General features: G+C 36.6%; 1 protein-coding gene across 2 annotated transcripts; it reads left to right on the top strand.

Annotated features, from left to right (window-relative positions):
• The first annotated feature begins 1,143 nt into the window (after nucleotides 1-1,143).
• l(2)41Ab (lethal (2) 41Ab) lies at nucleotides 1,144-26,205 on the top strand. Of its 2 annotated transcripts, XM_017629820.1 has the most exons (7): nucleotides 1,144-2,125; nucleotides 3,288-4,221; nucleotides 4,312-4,454; nucleotides 4,523-5,082; nucleotides 5,192-5,336; nucleotides 25,113-25,321; nucleotides 25,392-26,192. In XM_017629820.1, exons 2-7 carry the CDS (start codon nucleotides 3,311-3,313, stop codon nucleotides 26,190-26,192), a joined length of 2,769 nt encoding a protein of 922 aa, XP_017485309.1. In that variant the 5' UTR covers nucleotides 1,144-2,125; nucleotides 3,288-3,310. The 2 variants fall into 2 exon arrangements, with proteins under 2 accessions (XP_017485309.1, XP_017485312.1); XM_017629823.1 differs by having other exon boundaries at nucleotides 1,144-4,221; nucleotides 25,392-26,205.
• The last annotated feature ends 628 nt before the right edge of the window (nucleotides 26,206-26,833 follow it).

The following is a 26,833-nucleotide window of genomic DNA, read 5'->3' as shown; positions in this document are numbered from 1 at the left end:
GTCCTTTATACTCCGTCTTTTGTCCAACATAAGGCCTCATACGCAGCAAACGAAAAGACTCCGAACCGGTGACTAGGAGGGCATTCATACGATCAACCCTTTTTTTCTCTTTTCTTTTATACAAAGTCTAAGAAAAAGTACTCCTATAAAAAAGGTTCGTGCCGCATGAACTTATCTCCCAAAGCTGGCAAATGCAAATAAGGATTAAAATTTTAAAACTAATTAATAAAATTAATGTAAAGTATTTACAAAGTTAACAAAAAAATACTCTTTTTCGCAACATCTATAAAGGACCCTTTTATTTTTCAAAAAATCTGTGCGACAGTTATTATCTTACGCCCTGTACTTTGCCATTCATATTGTGGCAAACACTACTTAGTAAGCAAAGTTAGAAAGAAAGAGTTTGGAATTCTTTTGTAGAATTTAGTTGGGGAAAATTTCATATAAGGGCGGTCATGGAAGAGGCGGTGAGCGAAGGGGGAGTGGGCGTGGCACCCCCGACCACATAGGCCCCCTATGGGTCCCTAGGGATGCCTTAGAAAAATCGCCAAATATCACAATTGGGTGCCACGCCCACTCCCCCTTTGATCACCATCTCTTTAACGACCGCCCTTATTTGAAAGCCAGCTCATTTAGTTATTTATTTTTAACATTTATTGTTGCTTTGAAAAAGATTTATAAAAAATCTTTGTTTATTTGTACCTAATTAATGGTAATTTGTAACAATAAATTGCATAAAAAATTAAAAAAAAAAAATTGTACTCCTTTCTCCGTTTCAAAACCTGGCAAATCTAGGTTTGGAATGTTATTTAATTCCGATGCGTTCTTATTAGCGGAGCTCTCGTATCTACCAGAAAAGCACACTGTGTATTGTTTTTACAATAAAAAACAAAAATGATAGAATACAAGATTGCGCCCATCAGAGAGAATTTTTGAGACGTCGCATTGGTGCAGAAGAAGAAATTTTGCAAGAAAAACGTAAACAAGTGGCACAAGTATGACGTTATACAAACAGCGATTCTGTCACATTCACTGAGAGCGGATGCCACCTTTGTTCTCTATATCATATACAAAAACACTACATGGTATTTCTAAAGTAACACGTTTCGGTTTCTGTGTACATCGAAAAGCAAGCACATTTTGCAGAGTAATTTTATATATATGTATTTTTTGTATTATTGAATAAATCTCATCGCGAGAAAAACAATCGTCAACATGCTTCCTTCATCCGGCATCGATCCCAGACTCAAACTCAAGACCCAATCACAAGATGAACTTGCGAATCAAGAACTTTTTGTTGACTATCTGAAGTCTCACTAAAGCACTCTGTACACGCATTGAATTTTCCATTAATTAAGTGTTAAAACTCCAGAAAAAAGTGTTCCTTATCAAATGCATCTATCGCCCGCGAGACCATTATACTGCCTAAGTATACTCAAATGTCGCCATACCGTTCACTTCGTAAAAGACAATACCAGCCTTAGGCCCTTTACAAAAATTTCCATTAAAAACTGTTTACGTATGGAAACCGAGCCGATCTAATGTGCACCAACAGCCGGCATATAAACGAAACTTTCACACTATGTAATGTTTACAAACACTCTGCTCAAAATATCCAAAGCAACACGTTTCACGTTTTTACACGGATGAATCCAAGCTAAAGAACAGGGTTGGCTACGGAGTTTTTTCTGTAGAATTAGGACTGGAAATATTCAACCGAATCCCGGGGCGCTGCAGGGTTTATCAGGCAGATCTAGCAAAAGAACAGGTGGCTGTGTACCTTAATACACATGCCGTAACGAAGACTACGATTAATATCTTCTCGGACAGCCATCAAATCAATGATATTAGCACGGTCTTCAAGGTCAACTTCACGTGGACAGCAGGACATAGAAATATTGATGAAAATTTCCAAGCCGATGAGCTAACCTCTTCTACTGCATGAACACAGGAGTAAGATTGGTAACATTGATAACAAATTGATAAGAAAAAACGGAGGAACTGCTCAGCCATTCAAGAGAGGATATTTTGATGGTTATGGCTTATGTAATCGGTTATTAACTATTTGGTAGCCACGCTTCGAGACTAGGAGCATTCTCCCATGAATATTTCAGAAGTTGCACAGGTAAGGAAGAAGAAGAAATATTTGAGCACTTCTTCTGTAGCTGTCGCAAAGAGCTTTCTGGGTAACTCTCTTATGGGAGGAATAAAACCACTCCTACACTTCATAAGAGCTAAAAAATGAAAAAAGTCGTTGATTGCCATACGGTGTAGTTGTTGATAGGGGAATCGTTCATGTACATATTTGTCAATTTAATAATACGACTGCTGGTGTCTTCGTCATACCAGTTGTTCCTACGTGGAAAGTAGGAGGAGGAGCCTACCACCTCTTCCGCTGACACAACTACTACATACTTCTACTAACTACTACTTCTAATTATTAACTAATTATACTGGACTGTTATTCTAAGAGTAAACTTTCAAGCTTCATTGGGCCTCATACATAAAATAATGAGCTTAACAGCCTTATTATATATATCGAATGATAGGCGGCTCTGATTTCAAATTTATTACTCTATCGGTTGTCTTCGTCTTGCTTTACGTCGATTATGATTAGTAGGTCGTCTCGATTACGTTTAAACCGGCTGGAATGAAGCCGCCGGACTAATTGTTCCAGCACTCATCTGAGTGTAAGCTCGGACTCGAATTTCAGTACAAATGAGCTTGACCTCACTCCATCAGTGCAAAAAAATTTAGTATGAGCTTGAACTCACTTTTTATGCATGAGTCCTATTACATCTTCAATCAATTTCTAAAAATTTCGTCTAACGCCCATGTAATTTCTACATTGTGCCGTTTTGGAAACGAGTGCGTTGGATGTTGCATTTTTTTATGATTCCTTCGTCTAACTACACCACCACCATCACAGCTCCTTGTAAAAATTTGTTTCAGCTTCCATTAAAAACTTTTCGTATGGAAACCGAACCGGTCTAATGTGCGTACATACATCTGTATGTTTTTATCATGGTTTGTATGTATGTACATGTCAACAAATAATACTCATTCAAAATTTGTTTGAGAAAAAAATCCAATAGCTGACATAGCAACGAGAATTTCACACTCTGTAATGTTTACAAGGGAATAACACTTAGCTCAAAATATCCAAAGCAACACGTTTCAATTTCAGTCGACCCCGAAAATCAAAAACCAAAAAGTATTATTCAATTTTTGACTTTCCAACCGAACCGGTTTTAGCTAGCGGTATATTTCACATTTTTATTTTGAAGAGGTTTTTTGAATCAACGCCGCTATGAATAACGAACAAACCTCCGATGAGAGCGCACCGGAAACGCAACCGACATTTGGCGACGATTTCGTTCCCGAACCCAAGTCGGAATCTGTAAAAGAACACGGCCATGATGGGCTTTCCGAATGCGAATTTGCAGCTATAACAGAGGCGCCAGCTCCGCCTGAGCCGGAGCCTATACGCTTGGCGCTTTTGCCACCGGACCATCCGCTCTTGGCAAAGTTCCAGGCAAACTTGAAGGAGTATCTTTTGCGCACGAAGGAGCAGTTGAAGAGTGAGATTGCCGAAATCAAATATCAACTCAAGTTAAAAGAAGCGACACGCGAAGAGCAGGGAGCGAAGCTATACGACTTGCAGCAAGGCATTAAGCGACAAAACGAACAGCTCGATGAATATGGACAAGAGATACAAACAAATATGGAGAAGCGTGTTGAAATGGAGGGTGTCGTTGCCAAACTCAAAGAGGAGTTCGAGGAACGTTTTCAAGTGAATAAGAATCAAAAGCAGAAGTATAATAAACGTATGGTCGAATTGGAGAACTTAAACACTTTAGAGGGACACATACGCAATTGGGCCGATGAGTTGGAGGACGAAGTGAAGAATGCCAAGCGTATCGTTAATCGTGATACCCAGCTGCAAAAGCAACTAAGCGAGGATAAGAAAAAATCTGACATGCTATTCTACCACCTGGATATGGAAGTGAAGAAGAAGGAACATCAGATCGAGATAATGCGCAGTGAGGTGCAAGATATGCGTGAAATAACCGATGCGCTGAAGATGAGCATTAATGATGCAAACACCGACTTGGAGGTGCTACAAACCGAGCACAAACGCTTGACTCTGGCGTGGAGCGAGGTGATTGTGGCCATACAACATCGCGATAAAATACTCTATCAAGCGCAACAAGCAATGGGGTGAGTACGAAATCGTCGAAGCGGTGATGTACTGTTAAGCTTAGCTCTGAGTGCATTGGTGTTCCAAAAAATGTGTTTTTGAACTTTCAGCAAAGAACAAGAGTCCATGAAACTTAACACCAGAAGCATTGAGGGCATCAAAAAGCAAATAGCAAAGGAAGCAAAACTAAATGAAAAATTAGAGGTTTTTAAATCACGTCTTCTAGCCGATTGTGGTAATATTAAGCGCGAATGTAAGTAGGAGCTATTTTATTACTTCCGTAGTAGATATCTCTACCCTTTTATTGCTTACCACTTGCAGGTCAAAAGCAATCCGACACGCTTCTTGCTCTACAAACGAAACTCGAAGAACTTCCGCTTTGGTTGGAGCAAAATGAGAAAGATTTAACCGAAGCTAATCGCGAAGGCACTAATTTAGAAACTGAATTACGCAGATTACAATTGAAATGTGATAAAATGAATGCCAGAAAGTATCAGCTGGAGGAGAATATGCTGAAGCTGGCGCAAGAAGGTTTGATTACGGATAAAGCCAGTCAATATAGCTTGAAATTGTTTCGCGAAGCACAGGAAACACGCAGAGCCACCGAATTAAACTTGGCTATAGTGCAAAGCCAACTCTCGGAAATACTGCTGGATATAGAACGTTACCGGGGTATATTGATTCGTTTGAATCAGGAGCAAGAAGAACTGCAAAAGCGTTTGGATATAGCTGAACAAAACGCGGAACTAATTTCGGCCGAGACGCGTAACATGGAAACACAAATCGATTTGAAACTAAAGAAGGTCGATCGTTTGTCGAGTCGTGTTGCCTATCTGTCTGGTATTGGCGAAGACGAGGGATTAAATGCAACGCGAAAGAAGGTAAATGTAGAGAAGCTAGTTGGAAAAATGCGGAACAATCAATTCGTATTTCTGTGATAGCTCATATAAAAAAGAGATATTCTTAAGACCACTGATTTGTTGCCTACAGATTAAATTGCTAGAGAAAGCCATATCATCCATGGAACAGCAAATACGTGATTTACAACAATTTTGGCTGATGATGCAGAATCACTATGTTAATTTGTCCGAGAAGCGAAATAATCAGCTAAATGAAATGCAGGTTACCCAAAAACGTAAGTATGTGTACTGTTAAACAAGAAATTAGCGCGAAAGTTGTCCTTCAGAAGAGACGATTCCGACATAGCCTAACGCTATAATATTTTGCACTGTTTCTAAATGATGTCAATAAACCAGCTCTTACAAAAAGTATTTAAGCAGTGAAATAATTCTTTATTTCAGTTCAGATTCAGTAACAAGAATGAAGAAAAAATTGTATTACATGAAAAAAGTTCTTTGACAAATTATTAAATTAACTTGATGAAAATACATATAGCAAGTATATGCAAATGTAAAGTAGTAGTGTATCCAAAAATATTTAACACTCCTCCTCATTTGCATATGACGCCCGTTTTATCTCTTAGATATTCCAATTTTCTTGCTGATAGTGGCCCGTTTTATCTCTTAGATATTCCAATTGTCTTGCTGATAGTGGCTTAGTCATCATGTCGGCTAACATTTCTTCTGATGGGCAATATACACAAGATATTAGCTGTTTGTCAGCGTAATCCTTAACAAAATGAAATCGTGTATCTATATGTTTAGATCTGTTGCTTAAACGCTCCTCCTTAATCAGACTCAAAAAACTTTGATTGTCTTCATATATCTTAGTCGGACAGCTTTGAAAACAATTCATATCTGCCAAAATCTTCCGAATCCAAATTGCTTCTTTCGCAGCTTCTGATAAAGCAATAAACTCAGCTTCAGTTGTTGAAAGTGAAACACACGTTTGCTTTCTGCATGCCCAACTTACTACACCTCCATTTAGTTTAAAACAATATCCTCAGTTTGATTTTCTATCTATACGACATTCTGCCTAATTTGCAANTTCAATTGTAAATATAAGTTTTGTGTTCCTTTTAAATATTTTAAAATGCGTTTAAGTTCCGTCAGATCTTCATTTGTAGGCATACTTGTTTTTCTTGCTAGAATTGCTACACTTGCTGAAATATCTGGCCGGGTATTTACTGATATGTATAACAAAGATCCAATTAAACTTTGATAAAATTCATTATTAACTAAAGGTTGCGATTCTGATTTTCCATATGAAATTTCAAGGGGATATTTAGAAATTTTAGAATCTTTTAATCCAAATTTTTCAGTTATCTTTTCAATAAATTGCTTTTGAGGTAAGAAAAATTGCTTTNTATTTACTGATATGTATAACAAAGATCCAATTAAACTTTTATAAAATTCATTTTTAACTAAAGGTTGCGATTCTGATTTTCCATATGAAATTTCAAGGGGATATTTAGAAATTTTAGAATCTTTTAATCCAAATTTTTCAGTTATCTTTTCTATAAATTGCTTTTGACGTAAGAAAAATTGCTTCCCTTCTCTCAAAACTTCTATTCCAAGAAAATAATTAATGGATCCCAAATTATTTATCTCAAATTTTGAATTTAAAAATTTTTCAACATAGCTTAAGTGTTCCTCCTTAGAAGCAGCTACTACCAAATCATCAACGTATACCAATAAATATATAATTCCTTCCCCGTTGATGATTTTCCTGAATAAACAAGAATAAGCTTTGCTTTGCTTAAAGTTTTCTTTTTCTAAAGCATAGGTAAGTTCTTTATTCCAAGCATTTGCTGCTTGCTTTAACCCATAAAGACTTCTTTTTAATTTGCAAACCATGTTATTATCACTGACTACAAAACCCGGTGGTTGTTTCATGTAGATAGTTTCGCTAATATGACCATTAAGAAAAGCGCATTTTACATCCATATGCACTACGTGCATGTTCTTTTCTCCAGCAATCGATAATAATATACGAAACGTGGATTGTCGAACGACAGGTGCATATATCTCATCGTAATCACATCCGTATTTTTGACTGAGCCCTTGTGCAACTAGACGGAGGTTTGAGTTTTCCGTAAAGAATTCATCTCCTCCTCCATAGCTAAAATCCATTCACAAGAATTGTCTGAAGATATTGCTTCATATTATCATAACATCGCAAAGGTGGAACACCCTTAGTACTTCTGCCTGATCTTCGGGGAGCAATACCCTCATCCATGATTTGTTTATTCGAAATTTGTTGATCTTCAGCTTCATTATTTGTGCTATCTCGATGCTTGGAACGTTGTCAGAATTTACACTACAAAAAGAACCTTCAGAAACATTTGAATTTACTTCATCACGATTATACGATTCATCTTCGTCATGTGTAGTACTATCTGGAACAAAAATGTTCTTAGTACGCTTGAGATACATATCTATTTCAAAAGTTGATGGTTTTTTATGTATCCGCCTTTCTTCAACCTTCTTGCGATATACAAACTTATAATCTCTGCTAATAGTACCTTTGTTAGTATTCAAATCGACGAAACGTAACCCATTTGATTTTTCATCATAACCCACAAACGTCTTAACCTCAGCCTTATCATCAAGCTTGCGACGTTTCTCTTTAGGGATATAAATATAAGCTTTTGAACCGAAAATATGAAAATTTCTTATATCTGGTTTTCGCCCTTCCCATCTTTCAAAAGGGGTACAAGGAATACCAGAGCAAACTAAACGATTTTGTAAAAAATTTGCTGTTTACAGCTTCTGCCCAGAAAGTGTGGGTTAAACCTGCTTCCGCTAGCAAACAGCGCGCAATCTCAACTATAGATCGGTTTTTCCTTTCTGCTACACCATTTTGTTGAGGACAATAGGGTACAGTAAATTGATTACATATACCATTACGCTCAAGGTAATCTTTAACATCATGAGATTTGTATTCACAACCATTATCAGAACGTATAATTTTAGGTGCTTTTCCAAATTTATTTTTTACAAATGCAACATACGCTCTTAACTTTTCAAATAAGTCGGACTTCTTTGTTAGAAGATAAACCACAGTATAACGACTAAAATCGTCGATAAATGTCAGAAAATAACGATTTCCGCTTGGTGATGTAGTTTGCATAGGACCACATATATCAGAGTGTACTAGTTCAAGTACAGCGGACGTTTTGTTATTAGATTTTGTATTGAAAGGCTTCTTAGTAAATTTGCATTTTGAGCAAATATCACAGTAATGACGAATGCCACAATCAACTATTTGAAAATCGCTTACCAACTTTCCAGTTTGCATTTCTTTTACCGAATTTATATCTCTGTGCCCAAAAAGTTTGTGCCAATGATGTTGGCATTTTGTTGACGTACAGGATACTTGCATGGTTTGTTCAGGGGATTTCAAACACAATTGGTACAAATTGTTGATTAATCTTGCCATTCCAATTTCACGATTATCCTTTGTAAAAATTCTACAAATACTGTTATTGAAAGTTACCTTGAATCCTTTTTCACAAAGCAACTTCACAGATAGCAAATTTTTGTTTTGATTTTCCAGTTTTAGTACGCATACTCCTTTACCAGAAGATTTTATCACATGCCCATTCGCCGTTGTGACCTTATCGTCACAAAATTCATTCAACATTGAAAAATTTGTTTTATCACAGCATATGTGACAAGTTGCACCAGAATCTACAACCCAACCTGTATTCTTACTATCAATGGTAAAACAAAAATTTTCCTCAGCAGACTTATCATCAACGAAATGTGCCTTCTCCTTTCCTTGTTGCCTGTTCTTCAGTTTCCAGCAATTTTTACGAATATGCCCAATACCCTTACAATAATGGCATACTGTTGATTTTACATTACCGCTGGACTTGGCATGTTTAGAAATCTTCAGGATTGATTCTTCATTTTTAAAACGTTGATTTTGCTTTTCAGATTCCTCTAATAACTTGTTCTCAACAAGAGTCATTGTTAGATCCTTTTCATCACGAACTTCCAGCGCCGTGATCAGTGTGTCATATGTGCTCGGTAAACTGCTCAAGAGCATTGAAATTATCCAAGATTCCGCAATAGTCTCTCCCAGAGATTGGAGACGTGAAAACGTAACTTCATTTCAGTGATGTGCTTTTCAACGTCGTCACCAGTTTGGAGCTTTAAACCGCATATTGAACGCATTAACTTCACCTTGTTGCTTAATGTTGCCTTCTCATGGTATTCTCGCAAAACACGCCAGGCATCCTTTGCGTTCTTACAGCTGCTTATCCGGAACATTTCCGTGTCATCAATCGCCAGTCCAATAAGAATTGAAGCATCGGTGTCTCGCTGCATCCAGGAGGCATCTGGAGATGTAGGAACAGGACCTTCAACAACATCCCAGACCTTCTCCTTTTTCATAATTAGCTGCATTCTATATTTCCACAGCTCATAATTGTCACGATTCAATTTAGTAATCGCCAGCTTTAAATCAGCCATTTCGCAATTAATACAAGATTTCGCAATTAAATAAATCTTAGTTTAAGAATTCTGCGATGGAGGCCCATAACCTCTTACAAATAGTATTTAACAGCAGTGAAATAATTCTTTATTTCAGTTCAGATTCAGTAACAAGAATGAAGAAAAAATTGTATTACATGAAAAAAGTTCTTTGACAAATTATTAAATTAACTTGATGAAAATACATATAGCAAGTATATGCAAATGTAAAGTAGTAGTATATCCAAAAATATTTAACACCGGCGATAGGCACAATTATTTTACTCTGCAAGCGTCTATACAAAATGTATAGAAAGCTTAAAGAGACGACCGCAACAAACACATATTGTCTTTCTAACCTAACTCTACAATCGTTTGTTGGTTTTAATCGAGACCAAACAAACTTCACCAATTGTCAGTTACTCAATTCATGTGTAGACAGGTCTTTGTGCACTTGTTCCTCCCTTTGTCCCCATGGTTGACTATGCATTCGTTGACCACTGAAAGTGCCGAGTGGTATAATCCTTGCACCACAGCATCAACATCCAACCACATGCCCAATCCAGCACAATCGATGTATTTTTTGCGAGTTTGACTATGTCTAGGTCATTATTAGGGCAACCGAAAATTTGCTTCAATAAATACGTTTATGGCGCTAAAAACTTGCACCAAAAACCAACAATTTTGAACTATTGAATTGCTCTGAAAAGTTTAATAAAAAAAAATTGCGAATTCTTTTATTCAATTTATTGTTAATTTAAACCAGCAGAACGAAAATAATAAGTGATACATTAATATGTACATATGAATATGAATACACCAGTTCAAACCCACCAGATAATGTTTAAAAATTGCTGTTGCAGTACACAATAAAGACGTGAGCTAAATTTTCGAAAAGGAAACTGTGCCGATTGTCACGATATACGCTTTTGAACATAGAAAATGTTCTTTCAACATCGACGTTTGTTATTGGAGCATATTTACTTAAATGGCAAAGTTTCTGATACACTATATTCTGTTTTGAATCCAGCTGGTTTGGCTGCTGACAATTGATTAGCAAAGTTTTGTAATTCCAAAAAGCCTTTATTTTTTTCTTGCTGTACATTTCGCTTTCTCAATTGATTTTTGTGCTTCTGTAACCACATTTATTTTATCATGTAATAAATCGCTGTTGACTCTAAAGTTTTGATAGGGTTTATTAAGAATCCAAAATGACTGGCAATGAAAATTAAGTCTTGGCGGATGCTGTCATTATTCAAAAGGGTTTTCGCAATCGGTATATCTCCAAATCATTTACGTTCAACAAATTCAAAACACTTTTAATTGTTTCAAAATTCTTAGCGTAATAGTTTACTGCTTCAAGCCAGGTGCTTAGCGTGTAGTAATAGGCTCCGGAGGTAGTGCTAGCTCTGGTGCATGTTCTTTAAAAATATCAATTCGAGGCGGAGCTTTTAGAAAAACCTTTTTCACGGCGGCAACTAGTTCATCAACTTTTGGATTACAATCACGAATGCAGACTCTATGAAGACTGTGTGCACGACAGGTTACATGCAATAGCTTTGGATAAAATGTCTTCAAAGCATGCCCAGCTTTTATCATGTAAGATGCAGCATCAGACAAAAACCGTAGAATCAAATTCGTATCAAGATCTGAACCCAATATTCTAACAGCGTCGTCGAAAAGTCGTGCTATAGTTGTATGATTGACTTTTTCTAAAGAATCAACATGTAATAAAAATCGTTTCTTTGCAAAGTTGTAGTCACTGTTTAATATGCCCAATATTACAAGCGCAATATGTCTGCCAGTGCTATCGGTTGTTTCATCGATAGAAATCCACAAGTATTTACTTCTTATCGTTTTTTTTATGTCTTCTATGGTATCCTGCAGAGGCTTCCAACGGTGGAGCGTACTGAGGTTTCGGATGGTATTTTGTTCTCGATATATTTTTCAAAAAATCTTCTCAAGTATTCGTTTCTCAGTTTGTAGAGCGGAATGTCTGAGGCAACGAATGCTTTGCACAAATCCCTTACAAATTGTGTCTGCTTTGAAAATGCTGCATTTTCTCCTAATAACTGCTGAGTAGTTGTCGAAGTTTTCTTTTCTGCCTCGAAGTGCCCGATTCCTGCCACATGTGATTTTAAAAAGAAAATTTTATCTGAGTTAACTTCCTTATTGCAAACTTTGCAAAGTAAAACATTTCCATCCGCTTTAAAGACGGGATAATGTTTAATATATTGCGCCAATCTTGCCGATTTCGTACTTTTAACTTTTGGCATGGCCCTAGGAATGAAATAATTCAATTTATTTAGTTTTTATAATGTATGCATGTTAGATTTCAATTAAAATTTACCAGATTCACATTTTTATCGCACATTTGATCATTAAGTTTTTCAAATGAATTTGTCAAAGGAACAGCTGATTTCTCCGCAGTGATAAATAGAGTGGCCATAAAAAAAAACTGCATGTGGTGAAATTGATTGCATTTGTGGTGCAAACTTCAAGAAGTTGCTTTTATTGTAAAAATTGCAAAAAATTGCCTATATTGTAAGAAAGTGCAAAAAATTGCATTTATTATAAAAATTACAAAAAATTGCACCAACAAATATAGCTCATTTTTAAGAATATTTTCTAGAAATAACAGCTATCTTATTAGTTTTTTGAAAGCACTTCAAACTGTATAGTTGCAAATGCAAATTTTTGGTTGCCCTAGTCATTATAAAGTCCGTACCTACAGTGCGTCATACTATCTTACACGGTAACCGTCGCGCACGCAAACAGGCTCTTAGATATTATGTAAAATAGTTCTCTCGAAAGTCCCCAAGGCATTCTTAACTTACCACGTCTTCGTTCAAGTTTCTTTTCCATAAAAAGTACGGTCGTGTCGAGAGATTTCATNATCGATTTTGTAATCGATATTTTGATAGATTTTGTAATCGATTTTGTAATCAGTATTGTTATCGATTTTGCTATCGATTTTGCTTTCGATATTTTTTCGATTTTGATATCAATATTTTCATCGATTTCTTTATCGATGTTTTTATCGATTTTGCTACCGATATTATTATCGCTTTTGTTATCGATATTTTTTGCTTAGTGTGTGCTTTTGTTTTTTTACTTGGATATGCTCTTAACCATACCACGTATTCTACGTTTAAATTTAGCGGCTGTATCTCCGATACAGCCTGCAGGCCAAGACGAAGGCGCTGGACTGTTCCTTTTTTTTTTTTTTGTTTATTAAGAGAACATGTAGTGGTAAGCAGCGCCCGCTTCTATTCCGCAGGGCCTGGGTTCAAGCCCTGGTCAAAGCATCATCGCAAAAAAAAAATTCTTAACAGCGGTCGCCCTCGGCAGGCAATGGCAAACCTCTTTCTGCCATGAAAAACAGCTTCTCATAAAAATACAATCGCCGTTCGGAGTCGGCGCAAAACTGTTGGGCCCGTCTTCTTTATGTGACAACATCAAGGCGCATGCCACAAATCGGAGAAGAAGCTCGGCCAAACACTAACATATGTGTAAGCGCCAATCTATTATTATCAGGGCGCGGTTCGGTTCAGTGGTTCGAACCACTTAGAAAAAGCTTGTACCGATACAAGAACTAGTTCTCGAGTATCCCTGAACCGCGGTTCGGTTCGATTCAAGTTGTTCAATTTGTTTATGCTAAAGTATATTGGCCTTATTCATAAAAAATAAAGTAGGTTTAGAGAGTTTTATGAATTGACGTTTTCAAAAATTTTTCAATTTATAAACCTTTTAAAGCTACTTTATTTTTTATGAATAAGGTTATATATTTTACGAAAATATGACAAATCCATAATATTAAAATTAAAGGCTTTGTTATTGAAATCAAATTTAAATATCCACATGTATAGTGGTGGAAAAAAATAGGGACGCGACATTTTATCAAGTATTGGCTATTTTTCTTTTCCTTATTTATTGTTTATTTTTTTTTTAACTATATAAAACCAATTTTCAAACTTTCTGCAAAAATTATGAATATTTTCCATAGTTTCAACTAAATTGCAAACTTTTTAATAAGAATTCCTAGGATTTTTTTTTATCTAAGGGCCAAATTCATTTTAATGAAAATTTGCAGAATTCTCTTTACTTTTGTATATGGTTTGGAACTCTAATTTTTTGGGTTTTTGTTGTACAATCAACCACATTTTTATAAAAAGTTAGCAAAAAATTAAATATTTAAAAACATAGTTGCCCGTATTGTAAAAAATTCGCCGTACCTAAACTTTATTGACTGGCTGTATGTTGGACAATTTTTTTCAATGGAAGAAAACAAAAAAAATTATTTAAAATCAACGCGATCAAAATGAAATTAGAAAATTTTTAATAAACTTTTTAAACTTTAAACTTTAGTCGAGTATGTATATTAAAACAGCATACTCAAAATTTCGAATTGACCCTCAAAATCTTAGCTTAATGTTAAAAACCTCATTTTCGGTAGACTGGAGCTGACACTGGCCTTAACTTCATATGTAGATGTATACCTATGGTCAAAATAATATCAGTGCTGCATTTTACTATTTTTCTTTTTTCGGTTTAATGTTCATTAATTTTTTATAAAAGTATAGCTCGTTATATAATAACAAGCATATAAATCCAAATTTCAAACTTTGTACGAAAATTAGAAAAAGTCTACAAATTTCCAGAAAATTGCATCAAAAATTCAAACTTTTTAATCCAAACTAAAAAAATCCGAGAGTTATGCCCATTTCGTTTGTACCGAAAAATGCAACCTTTTCTTTGTCCTCTACGCATAAACACTAAGAAGGGGGCGATGAGAAGGCAACATTTTTTGTATAAACGAAATCGCCATTAGAAATTTTGTATTTAACTGGCATCGTTAAGCATTTTCTTCTATATAAAAAAGTATCAAGCATTCTTTACAGGACGAAATTACAACTCACGGAGTTGCCATCAAACAAAAAAAATGTTTTCAGTTTTACTATACGGGTTTTTAGGCCAAGTTGCGTATTACAAAACTTGAAAAATGCTTTACTGGACTTTCATTTCAAACCGAATCGAATCATTTTTTGGAGTGATTTTCGGTTCGGTTTTGGCATTTCAAAATAAAAACGGTTCGGTTCGAAGCCAGTTAACAGCGACAGTTAAAGTGTGTTTGCATTGTTCAACTTTGCGTTCAACATTTGCGTTCAACTCAGCGCAGGGTTGCACGAAAAAAAAGTTGAATGGCTAAAAATATCAAAATATGAAAAAATATCAAAATATTCGCCATAAAAAGGTGTTTGCATTGTTCAACTTTGCATTCAACTTTTGGTTGAATGGCCTTTCAACTAATCGCTTTCAACCAAGTTGGTCGCCAGCCAACATTTAGCCATTCAACTTTTTTTTCGTGCAACCCTGCGTTGAGTTGAACGCAATTTTTGAACGCAAAGTTGAATAATGCAAACACTGCTTTAGGTTCAAGAAATGGTTCGGTTTAAAACCGGGTTGCATCCCTGATTATTACTATTAAGAGAGCATCTATTTAAATCTATCTCTAAGATGTGTGACTGTACCAACAGTTTGTAAGTAAACATCTCATTTAGAGTTATTATTTGTAAATGGATTTCCCCCAATCTCCTCGTCTCAGTTAGCCAATACCTCTTTGTAATCACCTGAACTTTCAGCACTTCGAAAGATAGTCGGAATGCGATGGGACAAGGTCAAATGCACCGTAGTCGAATCGTTAGAGCCAATAACGGTTTTTGCTCTACAGGGAAAGACCAAGCCTCGACTGGATTTATGCCCCGCAGAAGAGGCTAGACAGAACATTTAAAAAAAAAGATTGATAATTTTTCTAAGCGCGCAGTAGCACTAGGGAAATTTAAGCACCAACGGAACCTATATGTTCCTCAGCCTCTCTCGGGCCACCACGGGATACACAGTAGTTTACAAACAAATTTTAGATCTATTAATTTGACGCCCAATAGCGAATGGTCAGGCAAGCCAAAGGGGCCTATGAGCACGAACTGGTTTCCTGACAAAGTAATGGAACTTAGCTTGCCCTCATAGTAATATGCGACTCACTGAGGATACCGATTATAATTATAGGCTTATTTGGGTTGGCTGAGGATACCCCATGTAGTACTAATGTATATATGCATGTATGCCGTAAGGGACCACCAAAGTGTACACCCTTCTTATGGAGCTTAGTGGTTGACGATCTTCTATAGAATCGCTAGCTAAAAAAGGGTATCACAGTCAAGAACACACGGACTGAGCGGTAAATCTGAAAACACACTTTGCGACAGTGACCAAAGTCTAGTGTAATTTAATATATTTTAACTCCTCCAAAACGGTTAGAGATAAATAAACTAAAATATCCCGTACTCAACCTAAATAAAAAGCTTTTGCGCAGAAAATAATTGGAAGTGCTTGCGAAGCGATAGAGAAGCCGTCCAAATTAATCAGCTCTAGAATGCTCCCCAACTTTAGCGGTCCTAGAATCAGCAAGCGACTTTATCTAGGGTAGTGGACGAATCCTTGCTATATGATGTTCCTATATGAGCACATTCTCTATAAAACGAGACATATGTCTTTATTCGCGGCGACAAAACGGCTTTGTGCAGTGAGAGTCATAATCGCCTTCACGCCAACTTGAACCAACCAATTGAAGTTGGCGAGCTAGCACAATGCAATTTTCTCGAGAGAAAACACGGTGACTATAGGCGATGGATAATCAGATAAATGTATGCACTGATTGCATAACCTATAGTAAGCAATCGCAAGGCTCTTCGTTTAAGATTTCGACATATCTAATTCTTGAGCTTGCACCAATTTCATCAGGTAGGGGCGAAAGCATGCGTATTCTATGTAGAGTAAAAATTTTAACGGGGCTATCCCCAAAAAAAAATGGAAGTTTTCACTCTAAGTATCCTGAGGTAAAGTCATTCTTAACCTTGGATTGTACAGATAATCACAATTCCATCGCAATCCATCTCGCCTGGAAACCGCACACAAATGTTGTTTAGGGTCAAAATATAGTGGAGCGGCGAGCAAAGAGCATCGAACAAAGCGTCGATTTCAAACGCTTATGTTTCAATGGGAGAACGCATAGTGCAGAGCAAAGCGTACATACACGTTTGTAATTGGAGCTTTGCTCGATGCTAGCTCTTCGCTTTGCTCGCCACTCCACTATGTTTTTACCCTTACAGCCCTATTCGCGTGCAATAACAAAACTTGCCGCTATAACTATTGTCATGCTTATAATCAATTGTCACGTTTAGTTATGCAGAGAGCAATTTGAAAGCTCTAACGGTGACAATTGCTATTATTTTTGTGATGACCTATTGAGTACGTGACAACGCTAAAACATATGTTAATATTTTAAATTTTACGAATTTTGCAGAAAAAAGTTACAAAGTTTTATTAAATAAAAACTGTGCAACCATTTTATTTACTTAAATATATGTGTTAAAAAGATACCATTTGCGTTTGCTTATCATAATAGGATCCATTGCAGAATATTAATAATGGAGGAAATAATGATTATGCACGCGTCTATGGATATGGAGTAAGAATAAATTATTCAGAGAAGAAGACTTCTGAGGGGACCCCGGGACAACCGTTTTTACCCATTTGCAGTTCGGCGTGGTCGTTACAAAACTGCATCTGCTCTTGGGTGGTGCGTTTATATTATTCACGCCTGTTAATACACGAATTCATAATAAAATGAAATAAATTTTCCTATTATAAAATTACTCACTTTTCGGGCGTTTCGTAATCCATTGCGGTGTATTTTAATTAAAAGAAATCCAGTCTGTTGCAGTGGCGGTCAAAAAGAACAATTAAAATGTAAACAAAGAACAGCTGTTTCACTACAGAGAAACTTTCGCCACAATTGGCAAATAAAACGAGCTTTTCGTTTGTCATTATTGAATGTGCATACCTGTGACTACAGTTGATGACACGATAATGACAATTGAACTGTGACAATTGACGGCTGTGACAACACGCGAATAGGGNAAAAAAAAATTGTAAACGCTATAATCACTTTTTTAAAGGTGGAAAAGGCAAAAAAAGGCAAATATCTTAAAAAAGGCAAAAAAAAGGCAAATATCTTAAAAAAGGCAAAATAAGGCAACATCAAATGTGTATATAAGGAATCAGGGAAAGCTAAATCGTGGACATTGTTAATCGAATATACTCTATCTCTTTAGCAGAAAAAAAGGCAATTTCCATAAAATCCGTTCCCTGGTGATGACAAATTTAGTCAGAAAGAATAAAGTTGAAGATTTGATTTTTTTGGAAATAATGATGAAATTCGATTTTTTTCTAGAAAAATTCGATTTTATCCGAATTTTAGCAACACAAAGTTCGATTTCGAAAATTCGCCATTTTGGAGCTAAAATTCGATTAAAATTCGAATATCGAAGCTTCGAATATCGAATTTACCCATCCCTAGTCAGTCAACGCATTGCAACGGCAAAAACATACACCCCTATTCTGCAACTCTTTCGTATTCGGATTTTGCTACGAATCGTAAAAATAGTATGCTGCAATCCGAATCGTATTTTCGAACTTTCGAAATTCGTAACAATGGCATGGCTAAAAACGAACGAGTAAGCCTTTTTGCGTAATTTTGTACGAAAACAATTCTGTGTCGGAGGCGAGATAAAAGATGTAAATCAAATGTGTGTTTGCAGGAAATATTAGTGGTGTTCATTTAAACAGATAAAATTGTCCTTCGCATACACGTATATTTTTATCCACTGCTTTATATAAACGAGCGAAAAATAATCTTTGTTGCCCCTTATCGAGAAACTTGGGCCCGGTTTAGTTATTTTTACAATGCTTTTCGGTAGTTGTGTCCAAACGCATAATCCGAATCCAAAAACTTTAACATCACGTGTAATCGAAGGATTAAAATTTTATTCAAAACAAATGTTTCAAATTTCCAAGCACTATCTTATTAATAAATTCGGATTGCACTATGCACTTTTTTGCAAATTTCGACGCGGGTTCTGCGCTAAAATACTGTGGATGCCGTAGCCGGAGTGATGTGCACAAGAAGTGTTGTATACCTTTGACATGCGGAAGGGTTATAATCCCAAGCGCGGCCGAAGGCAGAAGCAATTGCAACAGGNAACTGCATCTGCTCTTGGGTGGTGCGTTTATATTATTCACGCCTGTTAATACACGAATTCATAATAAAATGAAATAAATTTTCCTATTATAAAATTACTCACTTTTCGGGCGTTTCGTAATCCATTGCGGTATATTTTAATTAAAAGAANATTTTGTACGAAAACAATTCTGTGTCGGAGGCGAGATAAAAGATGTAAATCAAATGTGTGTTTGCAGGAAATATTAGTGGTGTTCATTTAAACAGATAAAATTGTCCTTCGCATACACGTATATTTTTATCCACTGCTTTATATAAACGAGCGAAAAATAATCTTTGTTGCCCCTTATCGAGAAACTTGGGCCCGGTTTAGTTATTTTTACAATGCTTTTCGGTAGTTGTGTCCAAACGCATAATCCGAATCCAAAAACTTTAACATCACGTGTAATCGAAGGATTAAAATTTTATTCAAAACAAATGTTTCAAATTTCCAAGCACTATCTTATTAATAAATTCGGATTGCACTATGCACTTTTTTGCAAATTTCGACGCGGGTTCTGCGCTAAAATACTGTGGATGCCGTAGCCGGAGTGATGTGCACAAGAAGTGTTGTATACCTTTGACATGCGGAAGGGTTATAATCCCAAGCGCGGCCGAAGGCAGAAGCAATTGCAACAGGGGGTGGACCTAATAAAGTGCATGTTTTCAATGGCTTGGAAGAAGCTGTTGTTGCATTAACTGGATTGAGAACCAGTTCTTCAGGCATAGGAGTAGTTCTGGCTTGTGGTTCAGCAATTCAACCGGAAGCTGACATAGACGCGTNTCTGTGTCGGAGGCGAGATAAAAGATGTAAATCAAATGTGTGTTTGCAGGAAATATTAGTGGTGTTCATTTAAACAGATAAAATTGTCCTTCGCATACACGTATATTTTTATCCACTGCTTTATATAAACGAGCGAAAAATAATCTTTGTTGCCCCTTATCGAGAAACTTGGGCCCGGTTTAGTTATTTTTACAATGCTTTTCGGTAGTTGTGTCCAAACGCATAATCCGAATCCAAAAACTTTAACATCACGTGTAATCGAAGGATTAAAATTTTATTCAAAACAAATGTTTCAAATTTCCAAGCACTATCTTATTAATAAATTCGGATTGCACTATGCACTTTTTTGCAAATTTCGACGCGGGTTCTGCGCTAAAATACTGTGGATGCCGTAGCCGGAGTGATGTGCACAAGAAGTGTTGTATACCTTTGACATGCGGAAGGGTTATAATCCCAAGCGCGGCCGAAGGCAGAAGCAATTGCAACAGGGGGTGGACCTAATAAAGTGCATGTTTTCAATGGCTTGGAAGAAGCTGTTGTTGCATTAACTGGATTGAGAACCAGTTCTTCAGGCATAGGAGTAGTTCTGGCTTGTGGTTCAGCAATTCAACCGGAAGCTGACATAGACGCGTCCATGGTTACTATGCCCGACAGCTCCGCATATCTTTGTCAAATCATTCCCATAGCGCGCTCTTACTCCGCTGCTATAATTGCAAATGCAATAGAATCCACCGTTTCCTTCGAAATATGTAAAATCAAAACATTTTACTATAAATAAGCACTTCATGAATGTTTTTTTAATTCCTTTCCACTTTGTTTTCCTTCATTCAGCTATCTTCGAAAAACAACTGATAGCTGGCAATGCTGCACATGTTTCCGCAAGGGTTGCAGCATGTGGATTTTTCGTTTTTCGTAGCTGAGCTACGAACTACGAATTACGAAAATTCGGGTTCTAGAATAAGGGGGATAATTGAGGAGAGGTAAGGAAGTGTTGATTGAGAAAGTACATGAAACCAAGGATGCATTGTAACGTTAATTTCAGCGTTTACCAAAAAAAAATTCAATCGTTTCTGTTGAAACGATTCACTTTTTTATCGTTTAGGTAATTTATCAAAATAATTCTATTTTGCTTATTAACGTTAATGCTGAAGCTGTAGCATGCATTTAGGTGCTAGGCATGATACAAAAAAGAAGGTAGTTTCATTTAATGGCATTCCTTGTTTTTGTTAACCATTTGACTTTTAATAAAATTATGACATTTCATCAAATTCATGCTGCCTGATCACTAGAAGAAATATTTTTTTTTTCTTTTAACCAGAAGATTTTATCAGTACATTCAACGATGTGGAATATGATGAACTAGAAAATTATGCCGGCTACATGATTTCGAAAATGGGGTTGACGACTAGGTTTCAGAAAGCATGAAGAAAGTGTATGCTTACATATCGTCGCTTAAAGTACCAAACCGCGTATCGTCGTTCTGCAAAACCGCGTGACTGACATTTTTTGCCAAAAATGGGATTTGCTCACACAAGCTTTTGGCTCAAGCCTTATCCATTCGTCCTGAAATGTGATTTCTTTGTAAAAAAAGAGAACCATTTTGAAATATGAGTGTTTCTATTCTCTACAAAACAATTTATGTAACCTCACATACGCAGTTGTGCATTTTGTTGATACACGTTTATGTACTTTAAACGAGGATCTGTTAGTTGTTTATCGGAGGGCGATCTCTTCAAGCCGACTTCAGGTATTTTGCATAAATTAAGAATTTGTGAAATTTAATGATGATGCGCTAATCACAAAGCCTAATTTTTTGCAAAATCTTATGAGAAATTTAAAAGTAAATTTGAACCGAAATATAAAAAGGATTTATTTGGGAAGAACATCCTTTAGATTCGAATCGCAAGATTGCATTCAAAATAAGAAAACAAAAAAATAACAGAATAATGCGCGCGTGGTTTTTATTACAAAATGAAAAGAACAATTACGATGAAGTCTCCTTTAACAGTTTACATTTTAAATATTTTTAATAAAAAAAAGGAGCGAACCACGTAAGTAAAAAAAGTACCAAACACTGATAATTACCATTAATGGTTTTTAATTTCAAATGTCATTACATTGGTATAAATATGGGAAAGAAAATACTCCGATTTATTGTTTTAATATCATCAAAGTGGCAAGGCCGTTGATAATACTCACAACTTATAAACTTAAAAAAATTTTATTATCCATCAAAAGTTGTTTATTGAAACTAAATACCTTCTTTTTTGTATCATGGTCATATATATAATACTCCTATATTGGCAGTAAGAGCTAGTACCGTCCGAAAACACTACAGTACAGATATATCAATAAACACGTACGAAAGAATAGGAACACATGCGTTTATAAATATGTAAACGTGTACACAACACATATACAAAAACGGCACTCAAGTACACAATACATTGACAAAAACAGTACTAGACTGTCTCGCTTTGATTTCGGAATGCTTACACATTAGCCGTCATCGATTCGCCATCAGTTAGCAAGTGGCGAAACGAACGAACTCAATGAGGTACAACCAAACTTGCTATCGTCTATCCGTGCTAGCTAACTTTGTTGTTGCTTTCACATGCAAAATTTTTCGTTAAGCGACCGGAACTCAAACATAGCGAGCGAGAAGTGGCGAATCGACGACGGCAATTGAGAAGTTAGCTTACTGCCAATAAAGACCCAATAAACATTTGTCTTGGTTAACAATTCTAAAATGATTGGAAAACTAACATTTTTTTCAAGTCTCACCTTCGATAATGAATGTGGAATATGTTAGTATTCGATTTGAGAACTAGGCCATTCTCCAGCAAAACGGAGCCTTCGTTATCCAATGAATTTTTCCTTCGTTCTGAATTCGAAATCCAGCCCATTATCGAATTGAAATTTTAATGAGAGAGAGTGTTTGTATTATATTTCCATTCAAAAATGAGCTGGATTTCACTTCCTCTCTTGTTACTATGGTTTTAATTTTTTTCGAACACATCTCGAATGTATTTCCAATACATTATGAACGTTGGAAAACTAAGGTTGGTTATGAGTTCGTTCTCAGTTCGATATTTATATTGGATATCGAAGGTAATTTTCGAACGTTCGCCAAAATGTTTATAGGGGAAGTATTACATATAAGATCATGGTGCTAGGTGTTTATAGTGAGTTGGCAATGGCATACAACAACAACTTTTCGTTGATTTATTTTGTTTCGCTGTTAACGATTGAAGATTTATTTCGTTTCGACGTTAGCGATTGAGTTTTGTTTCGTTAATTCAGCTCTGCAACGAAACGAAATTATTTTGACAAGCTATTTTTGCGCATCAACAAAACGAAATCGATTCATATAGTTTGTTGAGCATCTCTGCATAAAACCTGTTGACTTTTAACGTTCCTAGCAACTTCCAAAAGAAGAAAATGTATATTCCTATTATCCGCGCAGAATATTATTTATATGTGGTATATGAAGGAATTCCTTCATTTTTACTAAGTGACCTTAAATATATCGTCCCACCTACTACGTTTGTGTAGGCCTCAACTAAGTTGTAACCCATTTGCAAGCGCTAAGCTTGTCCCGTCCGTTTAAGATTGGATTGTTTCGGAAACTCCAACACGTTTTCTGATGCCACAGTCGATAAGTCAAGTAGACCTTTCGTAGTCTACAGCGACCTAAAAGTGCTTTAATAAAAATTCTCAATTTAGTTTTTGAATGTTTAATAAGATTTTCTACACTTCTGCACTCCAAATTGAATAGGAAAAGAAATTTAGTGGAAAGGGCTAAGAAATCCCTAGCAGCATAGTACAAGTTCAAAAGGACATTTGGAAAGCAATGGGAATTGTTGCGGCGCCTGTGGGATGTATACCGCAGTCATCAGACCAATTTCCAACCCACTGGTCCTTAGTATGGTGGAAGGCTCTAGAAAAAGGGAATAACAGGAAAATAATAGGAAAATTGCAAAGACTCGCATGCCTAAGGTCGAGGCCACGCAATGAGCGGCAAAGCGGTGAGCGGCGCCATACAAAAACACCGCTCAGCCGCTCAGTGCATGGCCACTTCAACAGTATTTCATATGTTTTAATTTTGAGCCGCTTTGCCGCTCATTACAAAATGCGCCCTCAGGCTCAGTGAGGGCCAATACATGGAAGACAACCAATTTCGAGTATGCAGAAATACTGAATGAAATAAAAGGGGGCCGGCTCAATGCAATTAAAGCTGACATAGAAGCTAGCACTGATTACATTACGCCTGCTTGGGAATTCAATACTAGAGTTCCTATGAGGTTCCCGGCCAAAGAAGAATTGGATGCAGGAATAACAGTACCAGAGGAAGGACTGCAGATCAACCGATCCTGACATCATCTGAGTGACAGCAGCGTCTTTCAAACAAAGATCTACGCTATAGAAGTGGTGGCTAGTCTTTTACGTAGTAGTATGGTTCCAGAAGATTGAGCCACTATCTTTGTCGATAGTCAAGCAGCACTGAATACAGTAGGATCTAAAATAGTGATATCTGGTATTCCATCGTCGGTCGCACAAAGCTAACGTAACTGAGCCATATCAACGTCACTCTATGCTAGGTCCCCGGACATAGCAATATTGAAGAGAATGAGTCGGCTACTGAGATGGCCAGATACGGAAAATGTATGACTAATATATTGTTTTATAAGCAGGAACGTTGCGAGACCACAAGATTATTAAGCCGCGGCTTAATAGGAAAAAGGCGAGGGACCCACTGAAGCTCAATAGGTCTGCAGTAAGAGTCCTTATCCTTGTCATCACAGGACACTATGCTATAGCACCAATGCTTAAATAGTGTCGAATACCAACAAGTAATCTCCGCAAAAGCTGCTGATATGAGGATGAGTCAAATTGACCACCTTCTGTGTCGACGTCCGGGTCTAAAGTCGAAGCGCCTGAATCACTTGGGTTCACACTTCTTCAACAGTCTGAGCGAGATAGCGAAGTTGGAACTGTTGGATCTCCCCGGCTTCATTAGGGATAGTAATTGGTTCAGTAGAATGATTTGAAAGTACTTAGCTACTCTCTCGGTTTTGGGTACATGTCTCCGCCTGACACTCGCTTGAAGAGGACACTCACAATGGACAATTCTGTATCAGAGTAGGCTAACCTAGCCTACCCTTTGATGTTAGACCTTAGCAATAAGAACGTTCGCTGAACGGTTACAGTAAAATTTGTTATAACTGCTTCCAAGTAAAGATCATTGGCATGAAACCCTCCTCCCCTTTTGGTTACGCGGTCTTACCAGCATGGACTGTTATTTTATGGACATTTTATTTTTAACTTTAAAGCCCAATAGGTCTGCTGTGGTATGCCAAGTTTTCAAAGTAATCTGAAGGTATGTATTTAAATTATTCCTTTCGGCATTAATGCGAATAGTGACACAAAACACAGCTCCTCCGTTATCCAAATGCCTAAAGGTGTATACAAAGAACTTGACTAAGCAAAGAACTGACTTTAGAATATCGAAACCAGTAATAACTCTCACGCTTTAGGGGACTTAATTGTATGAGGGGCGGACATACTTCCAACCCTTTATCTGCTTCTTACTATTTTTTACTTATTTTGAAAATATCCGGCACTTTGCAGAGCTCGGTATTGTAAAGCAAAAGTCGCTGAAGATCGATGTAGATCTAGAAAAGCAAGAGGAAGCTACAAAAGAACTGGAGCGTGACATAGAAATATTCTTAACGAAATTGGAGATATTGAATAAAAAAATAAGTAAGGCGCGCCAGCAGCATGATACCGAGGAAAATGAATGCCAATTGGAGCACACGGAGCTAGTACTCAAATTAAAGGTAAGCCATTAACGAGGTTTCTTAATGCTCTCAGCCTCTAACAAAACGAATTTCTATTCAATTTACATAGGACCACGAAATGAATGTTTTGAATATGGAAGCCGAAATTGATGAGCTGCAGGATGAGATCGAGCATTATAAAGACTTGGTATTGGATAAACATCGCGAATCACTCTCGTGGGAGACCAAATATAAGCTCATAGAGGAGACGCTGCGTTGGCGCAAGGATGAAACGAATCTCACCAGCGAAATCGGTAATATGAAATCGGAGATACATCGCATGCGTATACGTTTTCAACAGCTGATGCGCGCTCAAGAGAAGCTTGCACAAGATTTGCAACATGGTGTGGCACATCGTGAGCACATCTATGTTGCCGCCTCGGCAAAGAAGTTGGCCGAGGTGAAAGAACAACGCATGAAAACTGGTATTTCATCCGAGCAGAAAGTCATCGATTTGCGTAATCGTTTGAAGAAGATACAAAATGAGATAAGCATCATTAACGATCAGCAACTTGTAAAGGTTACTCGCGAAAACGAACGCATACGCGCCGATCTAAATCGTTTATACAACAATATTGAAGGTGAAAAGGCAAACGACGAAGAGTATCGCCAGAAGATTGATGAGTGCATGTTGTTGAAACATTACAATTTAGAGCGCATTGTACGCAAACAAAATCGGGCAAAGTCCTATAGGCGTTTGGGTGTGGGAACTGTAACACCGAAAATGCGTTCCGATTCAACGATAAGACAACTGGTACAAAAGCAAATGGAAATCAATGATAATCTCTTGGACGTAGTGCAGATTTTGACCAATGACTTTGCAGAAAAGAAAAAATTCTTTGCAAAAATTATCCAAGTTCTAAGAGACTAAGAGGTATATACATACATATATATCTATATCATTTTTCAGAATATTTGCCTTTAATTAACGATTTTTTTGGTAAATAAATATATTTCGGACATCGAATNATACTTGCGAAGAAGAGGAGGAATGTCAAATATTAAAGTAAACAAAAATTGACGCTAGTAAGGAAAATAGGTTTGTAAAGGTATTTTTAATAAAATATTCAGTTATAAATATATTTAAATGGCCTAATATGTGCTGCAAAAAAGGTGACCACGGTGGCACAGAGAAGAAGTTTAACTTTTCCTCGAGTTGTGTGAATAACAAGCACAACCAATTTAACAGCTACCGAGCTTTGATTGAGATTATATTTATATGTAAACGTACTTTTATGCTTTGCCGTTCGCATATGTATACACATCAAATTTCATGAGTACCTAGTACTCACGCCTTTTTTTTGCTTAAAAATTAGTTGTGACCAAGGCATATCAAACAGGTAGTAGCATTAGAGCAAAAACAACATTTGCGTGTATTTTTTTGTTGCTTCTGATATCGAAAGTGTCAAAAACTGTTGATTTTTTTCTTCTAAATCAAAGCATGCCATGTGAAATACAAAAAAAAAAATAAAGAATAAAAAATTGAAATTGGAAAAAAAATAAAATTGTTGC

The sequence above is a fragment of the Rhagoletis zephyria genome, unplaced genomic scaffold (genome assembly GCF_001687245.7).
Source record: "Rhagoletis zephyria isolate East Lansing unplaced genomic scaffold, Rhagoletis_zephyria_1.1 Rzeph_scaffold_00085, whole genome shotgun sequence".
Lineage (NCBI taxonomy): Eukaryota > Metazoa > Arthropoda > Insecta > Diptera > Tephritidae > Rhagoletis > Rhagoletis zephyria.
The sequence above is the reverse complement of the archived record's forward strand: the minus strand, read 5'-3'. Positions and strand labels throughout refer to the sequence as shown.